Genomic DNA, 26,289 nt, shown 5'->3' with positions numbered 1-26,289 from the left:
GTGAAACGCGTTTTCCCATAACAATACATGTTAAAAAAAATAATTCGTTCTGTAGCATAAAATATGCTAAGATGACATAAAAAAAGATAAATTTTTTGTTATTATTTTTATTTAGATACATCTAAAAACATAATTGTTTTTTAAAACAACACACATTTTTTAAATTTAAAGACAGACTAAGTAGAGTCTAATTTTACAGTGAGAGAGGGCAGAGTCTCAGCGGCAAAAACTGGGACTTAACTGTTCATTTATTTATTTTTTCTAGCATCGGGGAAGCGGCGAGAGTAGCTCCGCCCCCCCCAACGCATCAGCAGTAGGCGCCAGGCCCCTGCGAGCCGACGGTCCGCCACTGCACAGGGAGCCAGGCGGAGAGAGGGCAGTTAAGCGCAGTGCCTGCGCGGAAGGATGCAGCTCGGGCGACTTCGTTGTGTGAAACGAAGTTCGTTGTAGGAAGCAAGACATGAAGTTCGTTGTGTGCAGCGTTCGCTGTGCGAGGCGTTCGTTATGCGAGGCACCACTGTACATGAAAAAAAAATTTCTATTTTAAAACTTTTTTTTAAATTTTCTTTTACTTTAATACCAACATCTATTCTATGTCGGGAAGCCAACACCTATTCAATGTCAGATAGTGCCATAATCATGTTACTGCATTTTTTTACCATAGTGCTATAGTCAAAATACTCATTTTATAAGTACAAAGGGTTTGTTACTTATCTCGCCATTCGCTTAATGACTTATGGTGGCCCAAACTGCATGATGGTAATTGACAAATTCTGCAAACCGGTGGGTCCCGTTACGCCACAGACCACAGCTTCTTCAGGGGCTTTTATTGTTGGATTTTTGTCAGCATTTGGGCTCATAATATTCAAGCTTGAAGATTTGGTCAATGACAGACAACCATTACCACTGAAATTAGGGGTGAAAGCCTATGTGTTCCCTTAAGTGGTGTTCTGAGACACATTTCTTCATATAAATAAAGACATCTTTATTAATTTGCATTGTGTGGATCATATGTTTGTGTGGCAAATTAGTTTTTCATATTTAGTTTTGACTATTGCAGAGTACATTAGCCACACCATAAAGAATTTACTAAGAGTTTGGATTGAAAGGTCAGTGTGCTCCTGGGTGAATTCTGTACAACTGTGCAATACAGAATTTGTGCAGAATTCCGCCCCCCTCCCCCCCAAAAAAAAAACAAAACCCAAACCCCCCACAACCACAACTTCCCAGTACCATCTTTAGGTTCCCACTACTGAAGTTGCCATCAAAGCTCACTCCATCCTCTTTTAACCATCCTATCATTTGTGGGATACAGATCTTAAAATCTACTCAGCACTGTCTTCAAGTTCAAGGTTTCAAGATTTATAAAAAATCTGTTATACCGCTTAATCTGAAATTCAAAGCGGTGTACAATACTCCCCCGATATTTGCGGGGGTACAGTACTCCCCCGATATTTCCAGGAACCCCTGCGAATCTTGAAAAACCGCGAATACGGTTTTCAACGGGGGAGACAGGAGAGGGCAGCAGGAGAGGCAGCGAGTGAAGTAAATCACTCGCGGTATGCTCCGACCTCCTCTTCCTGCATTAAAGTCGGGCTTCACCAATCAGGAACTGCTTTGACACGCAGCTCCTGATTGATGAGGCCCAACTTTAATGCAGGAAGAGGCAGTCGGAGCATATCACGAGTGATTTCCTTCACTTGCCGGTGCTCCGGCTGCTCTCTCCTGCCTCTCCGGCTGCCCTCTCCTGCCTCTCCGGCTGCCCTCTCCTGCCTCTCCGGCTGCCCTCTCCTGTCCGGTCATTCGCGGTCGGAAAATACCACAAATGACTGGGACCGTGAATCGCCAACCGCGAATGACTGGGGGAGCACTGTACAATAAAATTCATGGTCAGCATACAATGACATAAAAAAAATTGATTAAAAACAGAACATATCATTACGGGGGATATGTCAGTAAAAACAAATGTACATACACCAGACAAACAAAAGTAACAAGAGGAAGAAGGGGAGAACCACAATCAGTAAAGAAAAGAACAAATAAGGGAGCTTCCATCGAAACCTTCTCCAGCCCATCCTAAACTAAGACTGCCCAGTACCGGCCTTAGTTTGTTTTATACCATCCATTTTCTAATTAGAGATCCTCTGTGTTCATCCCACGTTTTTTTGAATTCTCTCACCATTTTCATCTTCACCACCTCCCTCAGGAAGGCATTCCAGGCATCCACCACCCTCTCCATGAAAAATATTTTCCTAACATTATTCCACAACTTGAATTCATGCCCTCTAGTTTTAACATTTTCCTTTCTCTGGAAAAGATTTGGTTCTATATTAATACCTTTCAAGTATTTAAACGTCTATCATATCTCTCCTTTCCCTCCTCTCCTCTACAGTATACATATTCAGGTCTGCCCGTCTTTTCTTGTACATCTTTTGGCGCAAGCTCCATATAATTTTTGTCACTTTCCTCTGCACCGTTTCGAATCTTTTTACATTCTCAGCCAAATACAGCCTCCAAAACTGAATACTGTATTCCAAGTGGGGCCTCACCAACAACCTCTTTAGAGGCATCAACACCTCCTTTCTTCTGGTTACGCCTCTTTCTATACTTCCCACCATCCTTCCTGCTACAGCCACCATCTTGTCACACTGTTTTGTCACCTTCAGATCCTCAGACACTATCACCCCAAGCCTCTCAGCTCTGTGAGAGTGTCAGGGATTCTCTCTCAATAAATGATATTATACCACCAGGCAGCAGGGGGTGCTGATCAGGAGAGTGAATGAACTACAACCCCCAGGATGCACTGGGCTCAGCAGCGTAGGGCTGAGCTGCCTGAGAAGAGGTGGAAGAGCTGCTGGATCACAGGGGCGGGACCTAGGCAGACATGAATATATCTGTTCCAGTTTGAGAGTGATTCAGTGAGTTCCCAGAGTGAGAGGCTTCTAAATCTAGAGGCTGACACAAGCCTTGAGAAACAGACTCTCCACAAGAGTTCCCTGAGAAAGGGGTCCCTGAGCAAGAGAGGTGAAACTCCTGATTTTTCCCTAGAGGACAGAGCTGTGAGAAAAGGACTAATGCCTGTACTGCTTGGATGAGGTAAGCCAAGTAAAGTGTGAGACAAACTCAAGAATAAAAAGTGTTTTGTTCTTATGAACTGGTGTTTGGTCCCAACCTTTCCTGAATGTACAGGCTAGCCTGCCACATGAGGCTAGCATATTATAGGCTCCCTTGAATTTGTACACCCCAAGTGAATCTACTTGCTCTCCATCCCACCGCATGCAAAAAAACCCAAAAACTAACAGGTGCTACAGGGCCCTAATGTTGTGCTTGCTACTGACTGCTTTCTTCCCCCTCATGATATAACTTCCTGTTTTGTGGAGGGAGAAGGAGGGAAGCTAGCAACGGCACACACAGCATTAGAGCCCTGCAGCATGGGTTAGATTTGTTCACATCCTGCTGCAGCATGAGAGAGGGCAGTGAGCAACAGGAAGGGACGCTCACCTCACCAGGCAGTTGGGGGCAACCTTTTAGCTGCGGGGCCTAGGGCAACTTTCCTGTTTGCTTCCCCCCTCCGCCCCCACATCAGTCCTGTTCACTATTATTTGATAAACTTAGTCTATCTTATCTTACATAATGAGTGCATAGTTAGCGGTAATGTTCATCAGATTGTTTCCATGTAGAAGGGTAAGGGACAGAACAGATTCAATTCTAACTGCTAGTACATTTCTTAACCAAAGTTGTTTGACTTAAAAGCAGGGGTAGGCAATTCCCGTCCTCGAGAGCCGGAGCCAGGTCAGGTTTTCAGGATATCCACAATGAATATGTATGAGATGGATTTACATGCTGCCTCCTTGAGATGCAAATCTATCTCATACATATTTATTGTGGATATCCTGAAAACCTGATCTGGCTACGGCTCTCGAGGACCGGAATTGCTTACCCCTGACTTAAAGGATCTTTTACTAACTATTAGCACATGCTATCTGCCACAGGACTCATTTTATTCCTGTGGGTCCTACTGCAGATTAACATGCACCGTCAGTAAAAGACCCCCTTTATTTAAATTGGAATATCCTCCTTTAGCTATTAAAATCTCATATTTATCAGATACTATTCCTCGTTTTTGGTGTGACATTTTACAAATGCACAGGCAATAAGCTTTAGAACAGCTAAGTAAGTATGATAACTTATGAATTACTGGATCCCACCTGCTTTGCCAATCTGAACTGCTAATTTTGTAAGTTTTCCTTGAAGAACTGATTTTTCCTTCTTTGGCAGATTTGATTTCTTTTTGTCATCTCCGTCTATATTCTCTTCACTCTTCAAGGGTTGCATTTCCATAGCTGCTCCATCTTGAGCTTTTGCTATGAGAAAGAATAAAACAAGACTACATAAAAGCTATATATTACATATGAGCTACTGTGTATCAGGGCTTTGTTATCAAAAATTTATCTCTGTAACAGAAGTACATCAACCCTTTGTTAAATCAGAATTCATGCCTGGTGCTCCAACACCATCGTATTGCTGCTTTGGATAAGTTTGTGTTTCAACTGCTTGCCATAAATCTAACCAAAAAAAAAAAAAGAACAGAGCTGTTTTTAACCTGGATTAACTGTTTAAAACGTCAGTTTTCGCCAAATTATTTTTCATTTGTAACTTCTGCCAGAATAGGATGGTCTGGGGAATAAGTGTTTTCTGCTTTAAAGACATTTTAGCTGTTTGGGCAATATAGTATACAGTACTCCCCCAATATTCACGGGGGTTCATTCCAGGAACCCCCCGCGAATACGTTTTTTAGCAGGGGAGACAGGAGAGGGCAGCCGGAGCGCCAGCAAGTGAAGGAAATCACTCGTGGTATGCTCCAACCGCCTCTTCCTGTACTAAAATCGGGCCTCACCAATCAGGAGCTGCTTTGAAACGCAGCTCCTGATTGGTGAGGCCCGACTTTAGTACAGGAAGAGGCGGTCGGAGCACACCACGAGTGATTTCCTTCACTCGCTGGCGCTCCGGCTGCCCTCTCCTGCTTCTACGGCTGCCTTCTCCTGCCCGGTCATTCACAGTCGGAAAATACCGCAAATGACCAGGACCACGAATCGCGGACTGAGAATTCGCGGGGGAGCCATCTTGATCTGGCCCCTAAATGTTTTATTGCAGAACTGTTTCTCAAACAGCACACCTCTGCACCTGGTGAGGCTGCAAGCAGAAAGAGGGGCTAAAAACAAAAAGGCAGAGACCGGGGACAGGCAAGTGACTAGAGGGCCTTATGGGAAGTACAAAGTTCTAATATAATCCAAAACGTATTGTAAATTATATATATAGTAGAAGGGCTTCATTCATACCATATATATATATACTATATATAATATATATATATATATATATATATATATATATATACACACACACATACATACATACATACACACACACACACACTATATATATATATATATATATATATATATATATATATATATACACACACACTATATTTAATTTACAATATGTTTTGGATTATATTATTGCTATTATATACGATTGTATCCCTAAGTACAAAGTTCTGACAGTAACCCCCCTCATGTTTTAACCCCCCCCCCAAAAAAAAAAAAAGAATATGGATACCAAGGACCCTTCAGTTTGCTAACTAAGGAAATCCCCATTATGTATAAAGGCCACCCATTATGTGTAGATTGTCAAAACTGCTTAAAACAAGAACATAATAGTTACCTCTTGCACTGCAGCAATTAAACGTATTAACACACAACCAATGAGAATACTGAGGTGCTTCCCCATGGTTGAAGAGTGTGGAAAGAGAGTCATATATTCTTTTTAGAAACACTGGGCTGCAAGTTCCTTTACAAGACTAGAAAGAATTTCACCAGCTGCCAGGCAGGAGCTCTCAGTGTGTGCAACCCTGAGAAATTGTTCCAATTATATAGCTATTTTTATTTAATTATTATTTTTTTTTTTTTAAATTCCATAAGGATAGCACTAAAAATTAGCTCCCAGAAAAACAAATCAGTAAACAAGTGTCTTATTAACACACATGCTGTTTTAAGCTAAATATTAGTGTGAAGCTCAAATTCATATTGGTGATTCTTTTTTGAAGCAAAGGCTTAATGCTAATACATAAGTAGTATATATTGCCATCTATCAAAATAAGACTTGACAGTAAAAAACAAACAAACCCACAGACATAAGAATATTAGAACAGCCATACTGGGGCAGACCAATGGTTCATCTAGCCCAGTATCTTGCTCCCAGGAATTGGTGATCCAGGTCCCAAAGAGTAGCAAAATTCTGGAATCCCAAAAAGTAGCAAGATTTTATGCCATCAATCCCATGGACAGCAGTGGCTTTCCCCATTTTAACTATGGACTTTTCCTCCAGAAGCTTATCCAATTTTTTTTTTTTAAATCCCAGATAGGTTAAATGCTGTTACCACATCCACTGGTAAAGTTCCAAGCTTAACTATTCGTTGAGTTAAAAAAAAAATATTTCCTCCTATTCATTTTAAATGTAACTTCATTACAAAGACTAAGACATCATGAAATACATGAACAGATGCTAAAATGATTTTACTTGGGGGGAATAAAGTGCCATTTACAGTACACCAATACTGAACATTTACAAACTTATCTGCATTTTACCTTTATTTCGATTTTCAATAGCTCCATCTTGTTTTTTGCCTGAAAGGATAAAGAGAAAGTATAATCTTTAAAACAATGTTAAAAATAATCTGATTGACGTATGAAACATTTATCCTGTTTTTGTAAATGAATCATCACATCAACTAATTGAGAAACGCTGGAAATGCCTTTCTGTGCAGGTTGGTTTGTTTGATTTTATTTATAACTTGCTTTTCCCAAAGCGGCTCAATATAAACATGCAAAATAAAAATACATATAAAAACTCAAAACAAAATAAGTGACCAGCGCTTCCACCAAAAGCTATTATGCTGGTATTAGAGGATTATTTGGGCTGGTATGCAACTCGGTCTGAAAGCAATTTCATAGAAGTCATCTGGAAGGGTAAAGCCACAAGGAAAGGAAATCGTACAAACACAAAAATATTGACCAGAAAGTTTGCTCTGTGAATATCTTACATATGTATCCCACCTCACTCTGAGGTATGGCTTACCAGTATCCACATGACTAGATCTCTGCTTTAATTGAAGAATAAAGACTGGTCATTTTACTTAACTGCGACTGTCTTTCCTCCTCCTTCATAGATGCTTAGCACCTGGACATGGTACAAACCTTAAGGGCCTGATTCTCTAAAGCGCACCTTAAGTTTCCAAGTTTATTAGTCATTTGACATACCATCTATCATAAATAATTAAATGGTTTACAAAAAAATACCTCTCAGGTATTCTTTCCCCTTATAACCCCAATGTATTATGTAACATATTTCTTCTCTCATGTATTCCTTCCCCATGTTTCTCCAATTTATTATGTAACTTCTTTCTTCTTGCATTCTGTAATTCGCTGATTGTCCAGCCTTCTTTCTATGTGAACTGCCTAGAAGTCACTTTTTGACTATGGTGGTATAGAAAAATAAAGTTATTATTATTATAAAATAACAACTCTCTATTAAAACTAAGGGGAATTCACAGACTGAGCATTACCGATGTGAAACCAGGAGGAAAGAAGGGGAAAGGATTACATAGTTACAGCGAGATAAAATTAGGAAAAGAGAGGGGAGGGAAGAACACAGTAGGATGGGAGTAGATTAAGGTGAATAAATTGTCATCCCTGATGAGCATATTCAGGGTCATGTATTAAAAGCATCTTTGAAAAGGAATGTTTTAAAGTTTAGATTGTAATTTTATCAGGGAAGATTCTAGTCTGAGGTCTAGTGGCACAGCATTCCAAAGGGCCTTGACTGAAAAGATCATTTTACGAGTAGCATTGTAAACAATTTCACATATGGAGGGGATTACCATTAAGAACATAAGAATAGCCTTATTGGGTCAGACCAATGGTCCATCTAGCTCAGTATCTCGTCTTCGCTGAAGCCAATCCAAGTCACAAGTACCTAGCAAAAGCCCAAATAGTACCAGCATTCCAGAGCTGAGATTGTGATGTCATAATGCCTCATTCCACCAATGCCTAAGAGCCAGCCTCATCAGTGATGTCACAATGGCTTGATTGTCCTATACTTGGCTCACATAAGAACATGAGAATAGCTATACTGGGTCAGACTGATGGTCCACCTAGCCCAGTATCCCATCTTCGGGGAGGCCAATTCAAGTCACAAGTACCTGGCAAAAATCCAAATAGATTCTGAGTATTTGATCTTAGTGTTTTTGATGATGCATAAGGGGTAAGAAGTTTATCAATAAAAGCTAGAGTGATCACAAGTCTAGCTTTAAAGGTAAGAAGAACATTGAAAGCAATGGAAGTAAAACCCAGATGTCTCAATCCATCCTACTTTTTCTGGAGCCATCTAGTAACCCTATGTTATGTGAATTAAAAACATGACAGCACATTTAAAAACCCCAAACAACTGCCAGAATGACATGTATTCTCCCAATCAGAGAGAGGGGAGAGAAAGAGTATATTTAGACACAACAAATTGGAAGTCAGGCCATTAGGGGTGGGCTGTCAAATGAAACAGGACAGAGACAAGCTACTTTCATTTTTGGAAATGAAAAATAGTTTTTCATTTTGTCTTCCTATGGACCCTCTAACATAATACTAAGCCCATCTGACTGATATCTCCCCTCCCTCCAAAAAGAAATCCCTAGTCCATCTGTGCTTGTGAGCCTTCTATGGGCAAGAATTCCCACTGCTCTTGCTCTACTGGTGGTTTTTAAAATGGCACCAATTCACCTGAGGTCTGTAGACACCATTTTGAAGAAAGCAGCAATAGGGCAAAAGTGACAGGGGATCACTCCTACCTTTAGATGGCCTTCAGGCACAGAGAGAAAAGTAGTAGGGTCGAGTATAACCTTGGAAGGGAACAGGAGTAGGGGGGGTGCTTATTTTATTTTTGGTGATGAGGAGAGATCTAACTTTTGGGGGGTGTTTTGGTGCACACTTCTAGAGCATTACCATAATCCAAATTTAAGATATAAATTGGTTACATGATATGCATAGCAATACTAGTTCAAACAATGTCAGGTCTAGACAATTGTTTCAATGTTATATATAATATTTCTTTATTGAGCAAACCAACCAACAGAAAATAGAACAGTGTACAGGACTTACATCAATCAAGCATAAAACGCCCACTCGAGCGTATACAAAGCAATGGGATCAACACAAGATAGTACAGAGTACTCAAAAAACAAATGGAGCTCAATACAGTTTTCCAAATAACACCCTCCAAAATCCCCCCTACACACAGTGAAACACCCCAATGCCAAAGCCCAATACAAAATATACCTGTGACATCAGTGTTAGCCCACCCCATCCCCCCAGCCCCCCACACCCCTACTCCTGACCTGTGAAAAACATAGATGAAACATACCAGATAATCAACAGACCTGTAAACAGTGACAAAGTATAAGCCAAAGAAAGGAGGAAATAAACCTACCAGAAAAAGGAGAACGAGGTCCAAAGAAAAGAAGAGGAAAGAGAGAAAGAGGATATAGAAAGAAAGAGAATGAGAGAGGAGTCCCTCAATAGAGTCTACGGAAACAAGACAGACCTATATAGGGAAAATACCTAAGAGGATAGAAAACCCAATAGAGACTAACAATTCAATAGAAGACTCCGCTCACGATGGGGAAGAGACAGCCAGTACTCCTCCCATACATCCTGAAATCGAGACCACCTGCGTTCGTCCCTAGTGCCCGCAGTCCATCTTTCCAAAAGAGCAAGGTCATAAAGAGACCCCTGCCATCGAGAGAAAGAGGGAGCGTGTGGCTCTCGCCAAAAAGTCAAAATGGCTTTTTTAGCCAACAAAAGGGCCTTAAAAATCAGCTGCCGCTGCCCAACAGTGCAACCAAGAAGTTCCGCCTCCTGGTAAAAAAGAGCTATACACGAGTTACAGCCCGGCAACCCCGGGACCAAGGGGGACAAATAGGACCAGACTCGCTGCCAAAAGGCTCCCACATAGGGGCAATTCCAAAACATATGACCCAGGGAAGCAGGACTTACAGAACATTTGGGACACCCCGCATTATCTGTAATACCGGCCCGTTGTGCTCTGTGAGGGGAGATAAAAGCCCTGTGAATGAATTTATATTCTTGTTCCCTATGTAACATATTACAGGATATGGTACGCACAAGCACAAAGTAGCGAGATATCAAGTCAGACGAAATCATACAGCCCAAATCAGCACTCCATGCCCCTGCCAACCAATCAGCCCGTTCGGTCAGTAAAGGGGGACCCAACACATTGACATAATAACGCAGTCGTGGTGCCACATCATCCCCCAACGCCACACACTTCCCCAGTTTCCGTGCCACAGCGCCGCTCAAGCTATCCCCAGAGATGCTAAGGACATAATGTCGGAGCTGAAGGTAGCCAAAAGTATCCACCCTATCCAGCCCATACAGCGACCCTAATTCAGCCGAGGAAAGAAGATCTCCTCCAGCAGACAGGGCATCCCCCAGTCTCCGAATTCCATGTGCATGCCAAGTCCGAAACACCTTGCTGTGACTACCCGGTTTAAAATGCAAATTACCCACCACTGGGAGTAGAGGAGTGATATTAGGGTTGATGCCCAGATTTTTACACAGTAATTTCCAAATGTGTCTCATATAGGCCCAAACAACATGTCCCCTGTAGACAGGGTCCAACTGGGCAGCAGGAGCGTGTAACAAAAATAACCCAGAAATAGGGTGTAAGAAATCCCCGTCCACAGAAAACATTAAAAAAGAGGAGCTCTCCATACTCCAGTCCCGAATCAGTCTAGTTCCACATGCCAGATTATAGGTGCGGATGTCTAGCAGTCCAAATCCCCCCTGCGACTCAGGCAACATCAAAATACGTAAGGATAGCCGATTGTTTCAATGTTAATTACTTTGTACATGCTTCTAGAAGAATCTGCTTCTACCATCACGGCTTAATTTATCAAATACAGTAAAACCTTGATTTACGAGAATAATTCTTTCCAGAAACACGCTTGTAATCTAAAGCACTCGTATATCAAAGCAGATTTCCCCATAAGAAATAATGGAAACTCAGATGATTCGTTCCATAACCCAAAAACTTTAATACAAAATTCTGTACAGGGCAGTCACTACGCTCCCACAGCGTCAGAGAGAGAAGAACCATCGGCTCAGTTGTGATGACGTGACGCGCGTATACTGTACGCACTCGTATTGCAAGACCACACTCATTTATCAAGTTAAAATTTAATAAAATATTTTGCTCGTCTTACAAAACACTCACACACCAAGTTACGTGCAATCTAAGGTTTTACTGTATGTAAGCATCTTGATCGTCAAAATTACAACATTATAAAAATTACTAATCAAGCTGGTGGTGCTTATTTTTGGGGGAATACATGTTCACATATAGAGATCAAAAGCAAATGATCCTTTTAGAATCTCCTTGGACTACTACTATCCCCCCTCCCCTTTACAAAACCGCAGGGCGCTTTTTATCGCCGGCCACAGTGGTAACAGCTCCGACGCTCATTGAAGGGGGGGAGTTTCTAAAGCGCTACCAGACACATATAGCACAGTACAACACACACAGAAGAAACAGTCCCTGCTCAAACAGCGTACAATCTAAATTTGACAGACATATAGGACAAAAGTGATTTATACATGCAATTCAGGTAGGAAAACACAAAGGACTTAGAGGTAGGGGAGTAAAGAAGGAATGGCAACAGATATGGGTGTTTTCACAAGTTAGTAGGGTCGGATATAAAAGCAATTTTTTAAAAAATGGGTTTTAAGTCTGAAATATGCTGAGAATATGGTATGGAGAATAGAAAAAAAAAAACAAGTTTTATTTTATGAGGAGGAGGAGTCTTGCAAGGACATGATCTAACACTCATAAGATGTCTTTCTTTTGGAAAGCAAGCTAAAGAGATGCTAACCTTTGACCATCACCAAGTCACAGAGTGTACGAAAATCTCAAGATGTGACAATGTAACAAATCAATGACCAAAACCAGAAGATGTTAGAATGCATAGAAGGGCAAAATCAACAAATAGGTGGTGATTATTCCCCTTTACAGGTCATTAGAAAGGTCTCACTTGGAGTGCTTTATTCAGTTTTAGAGGCCAGCTCTCACTCAGGATATAAAAGGACTTAACGCAATTCAGAGGAAAGTAATCAAAATGGTATGGAGTCTATGCCACAAAGACTTATGAAAGAAGTCTTGAATACCAGGATATTATGTATACCCAAGAGGAAAGGATGGACAGGGGAGATATGATACACATGTTTAAATACTTGAAAAGTATTAATGAACAAATCAATCTTTCCTAAAGATGGTAAAAGTATTAAACAACTGAATATTTTAAAAAAACCTATATCCCATGACATCCCATAGTTCTGTACAATTTACAGCAAAACATACATAATAAAATTATAACACAGTTGTATACAACATCATAGTTACAAAACATCACTTAAAACCCACTCAAGTGCAACACAAGAAATGAAATATCATAAATTGAGACATCTTTTGAGTACTATCTCTCAAATAAGTTCTGTACTCTCAAATAAAAATGTCTTTACACCCTTTCTGAACTGTAAAATATTAGCAGCCTGCTTGAATTCAAAAGGTAATTAATTGCATAACAGTACACCTTGAACGGTCACCATGGACTGGCTAATTCTAGCTAATCTCATCAAATTCACTCATGGAAGTTCCAGACACACCCGATTCGCAGAACGCAAGTCTCGCAGCGGATGATAAAAACAAAGTAGCAAACTCAACACAGACTCTATCGTTCACTACTTTCAAAATTAAACAGTGTCTTAAACTCAATTCGTGAGGCAATTGGTAACCAATGTAAGTTATGCAAAACTGGAGTATATGATATATAGAAGTACGTACAATAATCCATGCAGCAGTGTTTTGTGCAATTTGTAAAGCATGGATCACATACTTGGGTAATCCAAGAAAAAGAGAATTACAATAGTTAAACACTGGGGTCAACACCGCACAAAAATTATCCGTTGCGAGATAAGAACATAAGAATAGCCTTACTGGGTCAGACCAATGGTCCATCAAGCCCAGTAGCCCGTTCTCACAGTGGCCAATCCAGGTCACTAGTACCTGACCAAAACCCAAGGTGTAGCAATATTCCATGCTACCAATACAGGGAAAGCAGTGGCTTCCCCCATGTCCTTTCTCAATAACAGACCTTAGAAACCACTGCCTTAAACTGTGGCTTAAACGAAAGCATGGAGTCCAACACCCACAAGTGCTTACATTGGTTTGAAACAGGAATGATCTTGTCTAACACTATAGTAGATGGAAATTTCTCCAAATTTTTTTCACGAGCTACATCTAAAATTTTTCTTTTGCCAACATTTAACTTTAACTGGTTCTGATGCATCCAATCTTTAACAACTTGAAAACAAATTCTCAAGAATCAAAAAGTGCATCAGAAACTGTATATCGTTGACATAAAGCCGAAAGTTCACTTAACTCCTGACAAAGAGGTAACAAGTAAATGTTAAATAAAGCTGCCAATAACGCTGAGCCCCAATCTGAACAATTTTGAGCAATCTGTACACGGAATGTGCTCAGATAAAAATGAATAAAGCCAATCCAAAACTTTTCCTCTAATACCCAAAGCCATCAGCCTGGATAATAAAATCTGATTATTGTGTCAAAAGTGGACAAAACATCCAAAAATATCACACACACACACAAAAAAAATCTAATCACTTTGATCCAAACCTCGCTTCAAAAAGTTTAACATAGATACTAGCAGTAATTCTGTAGAACGTTTTGGTCGAAATCCAAACTGAAAATCGTCCAACATATCATACGTTTCAAGGAAGTCCTGCAGTTAAAAAAGTACAACTTTTTCCAGTATCTTAGCCAAGAAATTCAAAGATGAAACAGGGCAATAATGCTCTAATTCATTTCCACACTGTTTGTTTGTTTTTAACAATGGGCAAACAATTGCCTTTTTCAAACCTGCAGGAACACAGCCCCCAGTCAACGATTGTGATATTATTGTTAATATAGATGATGTTAAGAGGTTTTTTTTCATACCGGATAACACTCCTATGGGACATGGATCAAGTGACAAGGAGCTCCAAACTTTGTCTTCTACTGAAGAAAGCTGTTAGCATCTGCACACCAACAAAAAACAACAAAGCTCTGAACTAGAAAGGATTTAAAATTGAAGGTCGCACACAGCGCAGCGGGTTCTCTGAGGAAGCCATTCGGCGAAACGTGTCAGAACCTTGCCGGATCATCGCTGTATGGACATTTAAGTTAAGTTTTTTGATTTCACTATTTTTGAAGTTACAAGTTGTTTGGACATTCAATTCACTTTATGGATATTTAAAGACTATATTGCTCTTTAGGAATCATTTTTAATCACCTTTCTACCACAAAAGTTAGTGCAATGATAGATTCTGTGAAAAACTCCTTAGGGGCTTGTTCCCCATTTTAAGCTTTTCCATTCCATTCTTGGATTCTGAGCGCCATCCTGGTTTAAAAAGGTATTAAAAGTTCTTTTGTTTGTTCCTTTGTTGTTTTTTGTTGTTATCAATTTTTGGAACAAATCCCTGTATATTATTTACCCAGTTGTTTGTATTGAACATCTGCACACCGCCAGACTCCAGTGCTTGCCTGGGGTAGGACGGACCCTCCAGCAGCCTTCCCTCCATACACCCACACCGACATCCCTTAATGTTTGACCAGTTCTTTTTTTTTTTTTTTAATTCAATAATTTTTATTAAGTATTTTAAAGGATACCAGAATCATTTAAAGTACATAGAAACAAAATAAAGCTTTCTGTATATAAAATATATAAATCTATGTTTAAACTGTATAGGAGCAAAGGCTCCAATTATTAAAAATGTATGTAAGGGATATATAAGATAAAGATGAGAGAGAGCAGTAAAGAAAAATGAAAGAAAAATGAAAGAGAGAAGAGAGGAGAAGAAAAGGATAACAGGAGTGTCTAAGAAGATGAGCGTACATAGGAGTCTAAGAATGACCATGGAGATTTGTTGTATTTCAAGTTCATGCAGGTTCGGAATGTAACTCTCTTCTCATATGCATAGGATTCAAATCTATGATACATACTCAGAGAGTTCCACCAAAAGGTATAATCTAATAGTGAGGGTGATTTCCAATTTTTTAGAATGTGCATGTTTGACCAGTTCTATAACACAGAGTAGCCCCAGATTTACACTGGATTTTCTAACCCCCCCCTTTTATTTTCATGAAATGTATCCCATTCTTTTCCCTTTTGTAGCATGTATTACCAGTTATTTGTTGTCTTTTACCCATGTTACTTATATTTTTTTAAATTTTTTCTTTTACTATAAATTTTGTACAACGTACACTGCTTTGGTAATAAAAGCGGTATATCAAGCTTAAATAAACTTGAAACAAGTAGATTTATTTAAAGTCTGCATTATCACTTTTACTTGTATCTCTGAGACCTTATCAAAGTATGACCACAGCACTTACTGTGGGTCCCTAACCATTGGCAAAGGGTCATTACAAAATCCTGCTGATATATTCAGAACCTTACTTATAAAAAAACTTTAAAAGAGCCTGACTTGAAAAAGCACCTCCATCATAAGTCGATGGCACATTAGTGAGCTTTGTCACCACCTTAAATAATTCTTTTGAAGAACTTGCTGCTTGACTAATTTTCTGATCAAAATATTTCCTCCAAGAAATATTTCCATCCAAAGAAGTAACCTTTATACACTTCTAAAGAATCCAAACAACCTGAAAGTTTCCTGTCCAGTGTGTTTTCGCCATCTTCACTCCTTTAGTCTCAATGAAAATGAGAAACACCATAATTGAGGCCTTTACAGTAGATCTACCCAAGCCTGGTAGGGACCTTATTAGATGTAGTGAACGATAGCCCTCTCTTTCAATACGAATGCAAAGTTTTGCTAGAATACTAGCAAATCATCTTATAGGTCTGCTAATAGCAATATCCATCAGAATCAAACAAGATTTGTTAGTGGTAGACACCCCTCTTATACCACACTATCTATATTGCATGCACCTAAAGAATAGCAACATTCGGCCTTCCTGGTGTTGCTAGATGCAAAGGCAGCTTTTGATAGAATCAAGTAGACTTATGTGTTTCATGTGTTAGAGTGGTTTCGGTTTGGTACAGAATTTATCTGACTGTTTTAATTTATATTCTAACCTCATGACACAACTTTACATTAATAGTAAAAGTACTGGACCCATTTGAACTGCACAGAGAAACTAGGAAGGGTTGTCTATTATCTATCCTTTTATTTAGAAATGGACCTCTTTCTATGTGCAATTTAATGCCATGGTATTCAAGGTATATCTGCTGTATAAGCTGTGATGAATACAATTTATCTGCATATGCAAATGGTGTATCATAGCACTTAACCAAGCTTAATATGACAATTCCCCTATTGCCTGCCGGGAGATGTATGGAAGATAAGTGCAAATTTTTTTGTTGTTATTTGCAGTTTAAACTGTGTATTTTAAACTGTGTTACTACAGCTTTCTAAATATTTGCTCACAGAGTTTTTTTTAAAATTTATTTATTTATAATTTTATACAATATTCCCAAGCATAAACATCTTGTACAGTAAGATTGTTTTAAAACAAATAAGGAAAAAGAAAAACAAATTACAATACAATATAGAAGATAAAAATGAGATACTAGGGGTTAAACAAGTACAAGAAACTATGATAAGAGATAGTACAAATATCAGGATGAAACTGGAAATGATTGAAAATGGCCAACAAGCCAATAATTTGCGGTTCTTAAATTTCCCCAGGATATCCTCTATGTCTCCTAGGGAAATGTTAAAAAAATACTTCTTGGAGATTTTCTCAGTTTCAGAAGAATTAATTCCACCATTTACACAAGTATTTTACCTGCCTGATAGAAAATTGGACCAGCTCACGGAGTTTTTTGACCAAGGATGTGTTTTTTATGACAGTATATTACTTGTCATAATAGTTTCTTGGATGTTTCCTTGAAACACTGAGGTCTTTTTCTCCGTGTTAACTACTTGCCTTTCAGCCTTTTTACCTTCCGTTATTGGCAGTTCTATTCTGAATATTTGCTGTGATATTTCATATTTCCCCTATTGCTTCATTTAACTGATTATTTTGGTGTCCAAGTTAGAAAATCAGCTAGACTAAGCCAGAAGTAATACTTTTAAATGACTTTTTTAATAAGGAAATATTTCTGCAATTCTCATTTCAGTGGCAAGTTAAAGAATTGAAATCTTTAGGCATTATGCTATTACAAGATCTTACTGAAACAAGGAGTTTTAATGAGCAGAAGGTGTAATGTAAAGTTCAAGATATGTCTACACTGGTCACCCTTGAATCCTAGCTGGTGGATTATTGTGTATGTTATGTACATGGTTTCCATCTTTTTCTCCACTGGATTTCATAGAGAGCTGAATACTGACTAATTTCATATAGCATATTCTGCAGGGAGTGAATAGTGATGTAAATTTTCCCCAATCTTCAGAATTACCATTCAGCCTTCATATTGCAGTAGGGACGCCTATTGATGCAAGACCTAGATTCAAACACTAAATCTTATTGGCTGTTAATAGCGAAGGCCACTGCAAAGTCAATAAAACTGGTCCATATAAGAACATAAGAAGTTGCCCCCGCTGAGTCAAACCAGAGGTCCATCTTGCTCAGCGGTCCGCCCCCGCGGCGGCCCATCAGGCCTAGTGCCTGAACAGTGATCCCTGATTAATTTTATAATTATACCTCTAATCCCATCCCTATAATCTACCTCTACTCTTATCTGTACCCCTCAATCCCTTTGTCTTCCAAGTACCTATCCAAAGCTTCTTTGAATCCCTGTAGCGTGCTCCTGTTTATCACATCCTCCGGTAGCGCGTTCCATGTATCTACCACCCTCTGTGTGAAAAATAACTTCCTAGCGTTTGTTCTAAACTTCTCCCCTTTCAATTTCCCTTGTACTTGTTGATCCCCTTAATTTGAAAAATCTGTCCCTGTCTATTTTTTCTATGCCCTTCATGATCTTGAAGGTTTCTATCATGTCTCCTCTAAGTCTCCGCTTTTCCAGGGAGAAAAGCCCTAGCCTTTTCAGTCTGTCAGTATATGAGAGGTCCTCCATGCCCTTTATTAGCTTAGTTGCTCTTCTTTGGACTCTCTCAAGTACCTCCATGTCCTTCTTGAGGTACGGCGACCAGAATTGAACACAGTACTCCAGGCACCATAGCGCGATACAGTGGCAGGATGACTTTGTTTGTCTTGATCGTGATACCCTTCTTAATGATACCCAACATTTTGTTTGCTTTCCTTGAGGCTGTTGCACACTGCGCTGACGCCTTCAATGTTGTGTCTACCATCACTCCCAGGTCTCTTTCAAGGTCGCTCACCCCTAGCGCTGATCCCCTCATTTTGTAAGTGAACATCGGGTTTTTTTTCCCTATATGTACGACTTTGCATTTCCCTATGTTGAAACTCATTTGCCATTTTTTGGCCCATTCTTACAGTGTTGTCAGATCTTTTTGGAGATCTTCGCAGTCCTCAATGTTATTTACCTTGCGATATAGTTTGGCGTCATCCGCAAATTTAATAACCTCACATTTTGTTTCTGCCTCCAGGTCGTTAATGAATATGTTGAAAAGTAGCGGTCCCAGCACCGACCCCTGTGGAACTCCGCTCGTGACCCATTGCCAGTCTGAGTAATGGCCCTTTACTCCAACCCTCTGTTTCCTGTCCGCCAACCAGTTTTTGATCCATCGGTGGACCTCCCCTTGCACCCCGTGGTTCCATAGCTTCCTTAGTAGTCTTTCATGTGGCACCTTGTCGAAGGCTTTTTGGAAGTCAAGGTAAATGATATCTATGGATTCCCCTTTATCCACCTGGCTGGTTACCCCCTCAAAGAAGTATAATATGTTAAAAGTGTGTGCATGTCTCAAAACCTGCAAGCAAACCCAATTCTATCTTTTACTTTCCAAGCTCTCTCCTACTTAAATGCTGCTCTTAAACCTATGATACAGGATTGACAAGTTCCATTATGGTGACATCCCTATTTTCATAATGGTGGACATTCAATATGTTGGCTTAAGATATTTGGATGCTTCAGCATCCTATGACAGAGCAGAGGATGATGACTTTCTCTGAGTTTTGCAAGCAGTATGGAATTCCTCTCATATAATGTTCTTTGGACATGGAACAAAGAATTATCTACTTTGGCTCCTGCTTCTAGGATACAGTTACTCTAAGTTGACTGCACGATTTGGGATCTTGGCATCTGATATATTGGATCACAGGACTATGAGTGTTGGTCTATCATCTTTCAAATCAATCTGGGAAGCTAAGGTAAGTAAGTATACAGTTAGCATGATATTCAGTAAACTGCCTCCAACTTTTGGTGACAGGTCAAAAGCGTGTGACGACAAAGGCGTGCCGACAACCCAGCGCAGACAACTGAGCGCAGGGTGGAAGCGCGCCGAAGAAAAACAGTATTTTAAAGGGCTCCGACGGGGTGTGTGAGGGGGGAACCCCTCCCCCCACACTTTACTTAACAGAGATCGCACTGACGTTGTGGGGATTTTGGGGGGTTGTAACCCCACTAATATAAATACACTCAGGAAAGGGTCAGTTAAACTCCAGTAATTACTCTAAATCAGAACCCCATAACGACACAAACACCCCCTCTGCAACACTACCAGGCCTTAATCACACACACCCAAGCCAATCACACAGCATGTAGTGGCAGGAAAAAAAGAAAGGTGGAGAAAAAGCCTCAGTTCTGCTTCATCTAGCAAAAATCTCCACCTTTCAGACAGGCCCTGCACTCCAAAATATATAAAAAATAGAAAAAGCACTATGTTAGCCTGCAGAGTGATGTTACATAGCAGCTAAGTTGTTGTTTTTTCTTGCTGTGTTCCACGCTAATATCCTGGACTGCATTGCTATAGTGCTTATTTACCTACACTATCACGACTGTGGGCTGTGTGTCCCGGTGTGCTATGTAACATCACTCTGCAGGCTAACATAGTGCTTTCTTCTATTTTTTTTTCTATATTTTGGAGTGCAGGGCCTGTCTGAAAGGTGGAGTTTTTTGCCAGATGAAGCAGAACTGAGGCTTTTTCTCCACCTTTCTTTTTTTCTTGCCACTACATGCTGTGTGATTGGCTTGGGTGTGTGTGATTAAGGCCTGGTAGTGTTGCAGAGGGGGTGTTTGTGTCCTTATAGGGTTTTGATTTAGAGTAATTACTGGGGTTGTAATCCCCCACATTATACTGAAAACTTCACTTTTTCCCTAAAAAAGAGGGAAAAAGTTAAGTTTTCAGTAAATGAGGGGGGTTACAACCCCCCAAACCCCCCACAACGCCGGTGCGATCTCTATTAAGTAAAGTGTGGGGGGTTCCCCACCAACACCCCCCATCGGAGCCCTTTAAAATACTGTTTTTCTTCGGCGCGCTTTCGCCTTGCGCTCAGTTGTCTGCGCTGGGTTGTCGTCGCGCGCTTTTGACTATGAACCCCAACTTTTTGATGCAATCTCTTTACATTGTTACTTACTCTGTAATATAGATGCTAGCTCGCCTTTATATCTGTCGATCCTGTGCAACTCAAGTGGGCACCTTGAATCACAAGTTTTTTGTCCTATATTACAAAATTTTGGGCATCATTTATGGGAAGATAGTATATTCAGTATTTTACGTTCTGGAATCTGTCCTTTTTAAAAATTCTGTTTTAGCCAATTATTGATTCCACTGTGGGGATGGAGAAAAAGGGAAAACTAAAGAGAATCATGATAGTGATAGTATTACAAAATGTTTTGAAATGTTGAAAAAAAATGGGGTATAGTTAAAATGTTCAATTCCAGTTTAAGTCTGTATGCTTAATTTATATGTATGAGACTATAGCTACAGAAAAAGCAGAAAATTTTGTGATATGTGGTCTCCTTTATGCCAGTATTTTGAAGATTCTGTTTAATAAGATAGCATGATTTCTGACCATATGGGTACAGGTAGAGGGGGGGGGGGGATAGATAGAGAGAGTGTATGGGTGTGTTCTGATTTTTCTGAGTCCTTAGCTTTGAACTGTTGGCTAATGTAGACTTGTATGAATATTAGGGTGGTATATTAATTGGCAATTTATAAGTTCAAGATGCATCATCAATATATAATGCTTCTAGATATTTAGAACTTGATATGCATTAGATTAATTCACAATTGTTCAAGCTTTCATATAAACCCTTTATTTGGCATTGTTGCTCAGAAGCAACATGTGTCTTCTATGGCTCTTATGGGAGATCTGCATCTGCAAATGCCTGCTTATTTGGCACTGGTGTTCTCGTTTAACATCAAGTTACATAAAGCAGCTGTTTCATCATTTGCCAATTAAAGGCTTAAATATATTTACACCATACACTGTAATATCACTCAAGAACAATTTCACAATTTTATTGTTTCTCCATTCCCCTTTGCCCCCAGTCAAGATTTCTGGGAAATTTACATCTATACATACTTTGTCAGGTACAGGTCTGTGTGTGACACAAACGAGGCTGCCGCTGCTGCTTTGATCCCCAAATCTAGCGCTTCAATCATCTCTTAAAAACCACGTCCACCTTGCATTCGTGCTGCTCATGACTGCGCACGGTGAGGTGGATGGTTGCTGTGGCTTCAACTTCAACTCCCTGAGTGCAGCCATAACGACATGTGGGACAGTAGCTGATTTGAACAGACGCCACATCAATGGATCGTCTCCCTGGTCGAGAGCAACAGTCATAGATTTAAGAGCAGCATTTAAGTGGGAGAGAGCTTGGAAAGTAAAAGACAGAATTGGGTTTGCTTACAGGTTTTGGGACAAACATGAACTGTTAACATATGGTCCAGTTTTATTGGCTTTGCAGTGGCCTTCTCTTGACTCGCTTCTTGACTCCCAGTCTCTCAAAGGAAACTGGATTTCTCCAGGAAGGAAGCTGAACCCAGAGACAAAGTCATTGAGCCTGATCTCCAATCCTTCCAGTCCTGCTCCACTTGGTCACACAGGCTAGGAGCTGGCCTACAGCGTGGCAGAGATACCTCCTAAAGAGGCATCAATCCCCAAACCAGCATGCCTACAGGCAGTGCAGTGCATCCTGAGTCTGTCAAATAAGCTTTCCCCAGTAGATTCACAAATTCTGGAGTAAATCCTTAGACAGGAGGCCCCAAGTATCCCTGCAGGACTTTTGGGCTCTGCAGTGTCTGAGCACTTGCATTTCACGCCTTGGCTATTTGAGGACTCTGGGAGGAATTTTCTCCCTACCACTTGGGCTCCCCTGCAATTCACCAGCACTAGAGGACTCCCATCCCTCCTTCATGTTTGCTGCAGCAAGCCGAACACAGATACTCCTCAGCCAACCATCCAGTGCATGAGAAGTCCAGTCAATTTTGAATCAGATCGAGAGGTTCTGAGGTAAATGGATGCTTTAGAAAAAAAGATGGTTTAAAATCCAAGATGACCCCTGCCAAAAATGGCCCTTGGGAGGCTTCCCCAAAAGTTAAAAAAATAACTCAGGGAAAGGGGATTTGAAGGGTTGGGATCATATCTCTAGCCCCAGAAACCCTTAAATTCAACTTTTCAGATCCTCCCCCCCACACTGATTTTCCCCATAGGGAATAATGGGTTGAACTCGCAGTGATGCTGCTGCCGCCTGCTTGTGTCAGCTTTGCTTCAGCCTGGCTGAAGTGGAGAGAATTTTCTGCCTTGAATCCTTGTTGAACAGTCCAGACCCAACCAACATAAGCGGCGCTGTGAACAGGATGCCTGCGGCATGCCCTGTTAGGGCTTCTCACTGCCATGTCATCAATAATGCGACAGAGGGAAGGCCCCGGCGGGATAGGCTGCACCAGCCTGTTTAGAGCACTGCTTCTATCGGCTGGCCACCGCTGCTGCTACTGCTGCTTTAGGAGGCCTGGAGATATGTCAGGTCTCATGGAGTGGAGGTGCTGGTCACTGAATCTGTGAGCCCGATATTTTGGGAGAACGAATTGATTTAACATTTTTATAAACGATATTGCTGAAGGGTTAACGGGTAAGATTTGCCTCTTTGCAGATGATATTAAAATCTGCAATAGAGTAGACACGCCGGATGGTGTGAATAACATGAAGAAGACTTGGCGAAGCTTATAGAATGGTCTGAAATCTTGGCAGCTAAAATTTAATGCAAAGAAATGCAAGGTCATGCATTTGGGCTACAAAAACTCGAGGGAACAGTATAGTCTAGAGGGGTGAAGAACTTACATGCATGACAGAAGAGTGGGAATTGGATGCGATTATATGTGATGATCTTAAGGTGGCCAAACAGGTTGAAAAGGTGATGGTGAAAGCTAGAAGGATGCTAGGTTGCATAGGGAGAGGTATGGCCAGTAGGAAAAAGGAGGTATTGATGCCCCTGTATAAGACTTTGGTGAGAACTCATTTAGAATATTGTGTACAATTCTGGAGGCCGCACCTTAAAAAAAATATAAAAAGGATGGAGTCAGTCCAGAGGAAGGTTACTAAAATGGTATGTGGTCTTCATCATAAGGTGTATGGGGACAGACTTAAAAATCTCAATCTGTATACTATGGAGGAAAGATGGGAGAGGAGAGATATGATAGAGACGTTTAAATACCTATGTAATGTACATGTATATGAGTCGAGTCTCTTTCATTTGAAAGGAAACTCTGCAATGAGAGGGCATAGGATGAAGTTAAGAGGTGATAGGCTCTGGAGTAATCTAAGGAAATACTTTTTTACAGAAAGGGTGGTAGATGCATTGAACAGTCTCCCAGAAGAGGTGTTGCCTGAATTCTAAAGGGCCTGGGATAGGCACGTGGGATCTCTTGGAGAGAGAAAGAGATAATGATTACTGTGGATGGGCAGACTTGATGGGCCGTTTGGCCTTTATCTGCCGTCATGTTTCTATGAATCAGCGAATTGGGCAGCAGTAGTCTCTACCATTTTGTCCAGCACAGACATAAAACTCACCAGTCTATAATTTCACGGATCACCTCTGGAACCCTTTTTAAAAACTGACGCTATGTTAGCCACCCTCCAGTCTTCTGGTACCATGCTACTGTTTTGTAATTTATCTTTAAAACCTTTCAAGGGCTACAGAAGAAAGTGAATATTCTAGAGTGACCATCACACTCTCCTGACCTCAAAATTATTGAGTCACTCTGGGGAGAAGTCAAACATGCAGCTCTTGCTAGACAACCCAAGAATTGACAGGATCTGTAAGCTTTTTGCCAAGAATGGGCAGCTTTACCACATGAGAAAATAACTATCAGAAAAGACTGCAAGCTGTCATTGATGAAAAGGGGGCAATACATGATATTAAGAACTAAAGGTATTTAGATTTCTGATCAGGGCAATCTGTGCAAGTTCAGTTATTATGATTAATAAAGGACACCCACAATTTTGTAGGATCACTCATTTTCAACAAATGGTACGCATCTTACAAATTCTGCCAGGTGTATGTAAATTTATAACTGTATGACTGTTATAAGACAAAATTTGAGTTCTTGTGTAATAACCTTTTATTACACAAGAACTCGAATTTTGTCTTATAACAGTCATACAAGGAAGGAATGTGGTTTAATAACCCACTAGCACATAGGAGGCATTAGTGTATATCAGTGGTTCCCAAACCTGTCCTGGGGGACCCCCAGCCAGTCAGGTTTTCAAGATATCCCTAATGAATATGCATGAGAGAGATTTGCATATAATGGAAGTGACAGGTATGCAAATCTCTCTCATGCATATTCATTAGGGATATCTTAAAAACCTGACTGGCTGGGGGTCCCCCAGGACAGGTTTGGGAACCATTGGTGTATATAAACATTATACATAGGATACTGGGCATATTGTCTTCCCCAATATAGACACTCTGCTTCCAATAAAGAGATTTTAGTTGAATGCTCATTTGGACCTTTTTTTTTTTTTTTTTTTTTTTTACTATTTTTTCACAGCAACTGAGACATTTAGAGCAAGACAGGGGAGGTGAGAAGAGCTATAGGCTAACTCTATTTCTAGCCTGATGAAATAGATTTGCCTGCCAAATATAGATCCATTGGAGAACGGAAGTACCACATAATGATTCATTAGCCTAAAATTTACACACAAGTAAGGAAAAAATTCTGTAGAGAACAACAAAGACTTGAAAATACAGTACTCAAATTCGGTTCATAGACAACCCCGCGAAAAACAAAGGCGCGCGCCGACAACTGAGCGCAAGATGGAGGCGCGCGCCGAAGAAAATTACAGTTTTTAGGGGCTCTGACGGAGGGGTTTGTTGGGGAGCCCCCCCAGTTTACTTAATAGAGATCGCGCCGGCGTTGTGGGGGGTTTGGGGGGTTGTAACCCTCCACATTTTATTGTAAACTTAACTTTTTCCCTAAAAACAGGGAAAAGTGAAGTTTTCAGTAAAATGTGGGGGGTTACAACCCCCCACACCCCCCACAACGCGGCGCGATCTCTATTAAGTAAAGTGGGGGGGGGTTCCCCCCGTCGGAGCCGTAAAAACAGTACTTTTCTGCGGCGTGCGCCTCCGCGCTGCGCTGAATTGTCTGGGCGCGCCTTTGTCCTGGCGCGCTTTGGACCTGACACCCTCAAATTCATACCAGCTCTATTGGAAATGGCTCTATTGCTCAGGCTAGAGCCGTAGTTGCCAAATCAGTGGCCTGTAGACCTCTGGGTTCGTGAGACCTTTATAGAGGTCTACAAGAGAAAAAGGATCTTCGTGTTATTGCAATCTATACAAGCAATATACAGAGGCAGATGATCAATGGCTAAGGGGATGGAGGTAGTAATACCAGTAGGCATAGGAACAGGAAGCGGTGGTTGTAAGGAACAGAAGCACCAGCAGCCATGAAAGTGGGATAAGAAGCTGTGCAGACCAGAAGCAGAATCAGTTGTAGGGCTGGAGCCAGTAGTGAAAGCAGTGGAGACAGCACCACAATTACCCTACAGGGCCTGACGAGGAAAGCTACTAATGCCCTGTTTCTCTGAAAATAAGAACTATCCCGAAAATAAGCCCTAGCATGATTTTTAAAGATGCTCCTAATATAAGCCTTACCCCAAAAATAAGCCCTAGTTAAGATCGACCCCCCTCCCCCGAATGTCCCCAACACTCCCCGACTCCATCCCTGACACTAGTGCTGCCCAATTCACTGAAAAAATTGGACTCATCAATTCAGT

The 26,289-nt window shown here is 40.6% G+C and overlaps 1 protein-coding gene across 1 annotated transcript in view; it reads right to left on the bottom strand.

The window, feature by feature from the left end:
• ATP2B1 (ATPase plasma membrane Ca2+ transporting 1) overlaps nucleotides 1-26,289 on the bottom strand; it is a 274,638-nt gene that overhangs the window by 83,009 nt on the left and 165,340 nt on the right. Inside the window, 2 exon segments of the mRNA XM_033951664.1 lie at nucleotides 4,209-4,364; nucleotides 6,651-6,689. Coding sequence (XP_033807555.1) covers nucleotides 4,209-4,364; nucleotides 6,651-6,689 — 195 coding nt within the window.

The sequence above is a fragment of the Geotrypetes seraphini genome, chromosome 7 (assembly GCF_902459505.1).
Source record: "Geotrypetes seraphini chromosome 7, aGeoSer1.1, whole genome shotgun sequence".
Classification (NCBI taxonomy): Eukaryota; Metazoa; Chordata; class Amphibia; order Gymnophiona; family Dermophiidae; genus Geotrypetes; species Geotrypetes seraphini.
Note: the sequence above shows the minus strand (reverse complement) of the source record. Positions and strands in the feature narration are given on the sequence as shown.